Below are 4,493 nucleotides of genomic sequence, written 5' to 3'. Positions count from 1 at the left end.
TGGTTGGTGGAAAAGTTGTTTAGATATTAAAGAGAGTACATAAAAGACAAAGAAAATTGTCAGACACCTGGCGGTTGACAACACGGTCGACCGTAGTTCAACTGTGCGTGATCTGCAACAGATTTTACGGAGTATGTTCCATAATTCTTAACCCATTCCTAAGCAAGTTAAAGGTATCCTTTTTAAGAGGCTTAGTGAATATGTCAGCTATGTTTTCAGCAGATTCTACATTGTCTATCACAATATTACCATTTTGGACGTGGTCACGAAGGAAGTGGTGCCTAATGTCTATGTGTTTAGTCCTAGAGTGTAATATTTAATTTTTAGATAGGTCTATAGCACTTTTGTTATCACAACATATGGGTATTTCGGATGAGATGATACCATAATCAAGGAAGGTTTGCTTCATCCATAACACTTGTGCGCATGCTCTTCCCATAGCTACATATTCGGCTTCGGTGGTAGACAATGCAACGGACGTTTGCTTCTTTGAGAACCATGATGTTAAGCAAAGACCCACGAACGCGCATACTTCACTTGTGCTCTTTCTATCAATCATTGACCCTCCATGATCGGAATCCGCAAAGCACATAATATCAACCTCGGTGAACTTTGGATACCATAACCTAAGATGCATTATTCCCTTTAAGTATCTAAAGATCCTTTTGACGGCCTCAACGTGTGATGTTTTTGTATTTTCTTGAAACCTTTCACACAAGCACACACTAAACATGATATCGGGCCGACTTACCGTTAAATATAGAAGGGATCCAATCATTCCCCTATATTTGGTGCTATCGAACAGTTCTCCTTCTCCTTCTAAAGTAAGCTTCACATTTGTTGCCATAGGAGTCACCATTGGTTTTGAGTTCTCCATTCCAAACTTTTTGATCATTTCATGAATATACTTTTGTTGATTGATGAACATTCCATCTTCTAGTTGTTTGATTTGAAGTCTGAGAAAGAACTTGAGTTCACCCATCATGCTCATTTCAAACTCATCATGCATTAACTTAGAAAATGCATTTCTAAGAGATTCGTTAGTAGAACCAAATACAATATCATCAACATATATTTGAACTATAACTAAATCCTTTTCATGCCTTTTAATAAAGAGTGTGTTATCAATTTTTCCCATCTCATAACCGTGATTTATTAAAAAGGTTCTAAGTCTTTCATACCATACTCTAGGTACTTGTTTAAGTCCTTAACGAGCCTTTTTAAGTTTAAAAACATGATATGGTTTTTTGAAATCTTCAAACTCCGGAGGTTGTCACACATATACTTCTTCATTAATGACACCATTTAGAAAAGGACTTTTAACATCCATTTGATAAAGTTTGAAGTTATTTGCACATGCATATGCAAGAAGTATTCTTATAGATTCTAGCCTAGCGACGGGGGAAAATGTTTCATCATAATCAATTCCCTCTTGTTGGCTATATCCTTGTGCAACTAGTCTAGCTTTATTTCTAACTACATTGCCATCTTCATCTAGTTTGTTTCTATAGACCCATTTGGTACCTATGATATTGCTCTCACTAGGTATAGGAACCAAATCCCATACATCACTACTTTGGAATTGATTTAATTCCTCTTGCATTGCTTCTACCTAACTTTCATCTAATAGGGCTTCCTTAATATTTTTGGGTTCTATTTGGGAGATGAAAGCATAGTTGACAATCAGGTTAAATGCTTGAGACCTAGTGGTTCTAGTATTGATATCTCATATGACTTGTTCTACGGGATGATCCCTAACATGTTTAAGATCAATCAAGGATGCTAAGTTATCCTTACTTGGTTTTAAATGAGATCTATCCACATTTATTTCATTGGACTCAACTTGAGTTGGCATTATTTCTATAGCATCTTATTTTATCACATCATCATCTTCTAAGGGTTTAGTCTTAGGTGGAGGGGGAGTTTCTTTGAATGTGACATCTAGGGATTCTTCTATGATATTGGTGTATTTATTTAGAACCCTATATATCTTACTTTCTAATGAATAACCTAAGAATACCCCCTCGTAAGCTTTGGGTTCAAACTTTGTAAGATATTCCTTTTTGTTCAAGATGAAGCATTTGATAATGATGCTCAATTTGGAGTCTTAGACTTCAAGTGGACTGATGAGGTAGAAAATTCATTCCAAGAAATGAAGGCGCTCCTCAAAAATCTCCCTACACTGACAGCACCCATCGCGGGCAAAACCTTAATACTTTACCTCGTTGTCTCTAAAGAGGCTGTTAGTTCAGTCCTTGTCACTGAGTGAGGAGAAGCTCAAATGCCCATATATTTTGTTAGCAAAGCACTATCGGGAAGTGAGTTAAGTTACCTCCTCATAGAAAAGTTGGTATATGCGCTCGTCGTCACCTCCCGCCGCCTACGCAGGTATTTTCAGGCACACCCGATTACGGTGCTCACTGACCAACTTATTCAGCAACTGCTCTATAATCGAGAAATATCAGGGAGATTGACCAAATGGGCAATAGAGCTAGGTGAGCAAGAAATTGCATATTGCGCTAGCAGCGCCATTAAGGGTCAGGTAATGGCTGACTATTTGGCCGAGACAGCCGCTGATATGCTAGCAATCTACGATCCTGAACAACTCCCCGCGCTCTCTCTTGAATTGTGGGAGATATATACCGACGGTGCGACAAGCTCTGAGGGCGCCGATCAGGTTTAATCCTCACGGGCCCGCATCAAGAGGAGCACATGTATGCGCCGCGATTCAATTTCAAAGTAACAAATAATTAGGCATAGTACTATTAGCAGGGATGCGAATTGCCAAGGAAATAGGAGTGAAGAAGTTGCAAGCTTAAGTAGACTCACAATTGGTCGCTAACTAGATAAATGGCACATTCGACGCTAACGATAAGTCCATGCAGTTGTACTTGGATCTGGTTCATTCCCTAGTGGATGCGTTCACCGATTTCAGGATCAGTCAAATACCGAGAAGTCAAAACAAACAAGCGGACGTACTCAGTAAGCTGGCGGCTCTTACATTTAATCATTTGGAAAAGAAGGTGTTAGAAGAATAGATTTTCAAGAAATATACTGAGCCTGAGATAACGGTTGCATCAGTTGAAGAAGAGGAGAAGACTTGGATGACGGATATCATAGAATTCCTGCGAACTGGATCCCTGCCAGAAAACGAGAAAGAAGCAACAAAGATCAGAGTGAAAGCACCAAACTATGAACTACGAGGAGATATCTTGTACCGAAAGTCCTATCTGGGCGTGACCCTGCGATGCGTGGGACCCAAGGAAGCCGCAACTGTCACACCCCCAAATAGGGCCTGGGGTATTTGTGACTAATTATATCAAATCATAGTTGTATAAATGAGAACGACTCTATATGAGACGTTTTATTGAGTTTTGCAGCGGAAGATAAATAGATTACATTATATTTAGAGCATTAAATGTCTTTAATTGATATGATATGTAATGAAGACTCCAAGCATAGCAAGCAATCATCATCAAAGCAGCAGATATACAACGGAAGCAATATTTAAGTACCTGAGAATAAACATGCTTTAAAAAGTCAACATGAGGTTGAGTGAGTTCATTGGTTTGTCATAAATCAATAATTCAGTATAGCATTAGACCACAATATTTCAGTTTAAAGTTGATTGATACCAAATATATCAATCGAAAGAGTTGCTGTTTGTAATATCGCTACTAGACAAAAGTTTACCCCGCGACACCTTGAACAGTCAGTGTCAGTTAAATCATTATTATGTAACCAAAGACCCTCAGTCAAATAGTTAGAGACGTCACTCTTAGTAGCGCTACTCACAATAACTAAGCTTGCATCTTATACCTCAGCAATTAACGATATTACGGCAGGGATTTATCATGACAAAGCACGTATATAGCATAAAAGTTTGAGTACTTGTGTCTAAACATAAAACAGTTATAAAAGTTGCGCATGTATTCTCAGCCCAAAAATATATATAAAAAGGGAGCTATGAAAACTCACGATACGATACGATAGTTTGTAGTAAATATGCATATGATAGCATTGAACAAATGTAGAGTTGGATTGACCTCGGATTCACGAACCTATATCAAGTATATATATTAACACATATACTCGTAATCGAATAAGTTTATATATGTTATTTCGATTGTTATATATTTCTGTATATATACTTTTATATATATTCTATATGTAAGTATTTATTTGATAAAATAATATTAATAATGTTAATGAATAAAGTGTTGTATTATTTTGTAATAACAATAATAATACTAGTAGTAAAAATGATAATAATCATAATAAGGTTTTAAAAATAATAATAATAATATAGTTTTGATGATAGCAAAAATGTTAATGTTTGTAAAAATGATAATAACGATAATAATTTTAATAATAACAATACTAATAATAATAATTACACTTATGTTAAAAATGATAATAATAATAATAATAATAAAAATAATTTCAATAATAATGATAATACTAATAATAATCTAAATGGTAATACTAATAGA

General features: G+C 36.0%; 1 protein-coding gene across 1 annotated transcript; it reads right to left on the bottom strand.

The window, feature by feature from the left end:
• Positions 1 to 316: 316 nt before the first annotated feature.
• Positions 317 to 877, bottom strand: LOC139889394 (secreted RxLR effector protein 161-like). The gene has a single exon (XM_071872350.1). It carries the CDS (start codon positions 875 to 877, stop codon positions 317 to 319), a length of 561 nt encoding a protein of 186 aa, XP_071728451.1.
• Between the last annotated feature and the right edge of the window lie 3,616 nt (positions 878 to 4,493).

This window comes from Rutidosis leptorrhynchoides, chromosome 2 (genome assembly GCF_046630445.1).
Source record: "Rutidosis leptorrhynchoides isolate AG116_Rl617_1_P2 chromosome 2, CSIRO_AGI_Rlap_v1, whole genome shotgun sequence".
Taxonomy (NCBI): domain Eukaryota; kingdom Viridiplantae; phylum Streptophyta; class Magnoliopsida; order Asterales; family Asteraceae; genus Rutidosis; species Rutidosis leptorrhynchoides.
This window is presented reverse-complemented; position numbering and strand designations above follow the sequence as displayed.

Excerpts from the sequence above, each read along its gene's own strand:
- LOC139889394 (XM_071872350.1), bottom strand. The coding sequence starts at position 877 with ATGGAGAACTCAAAACCAATGGTGACTCCTATGGCAACAAATGTGAAG.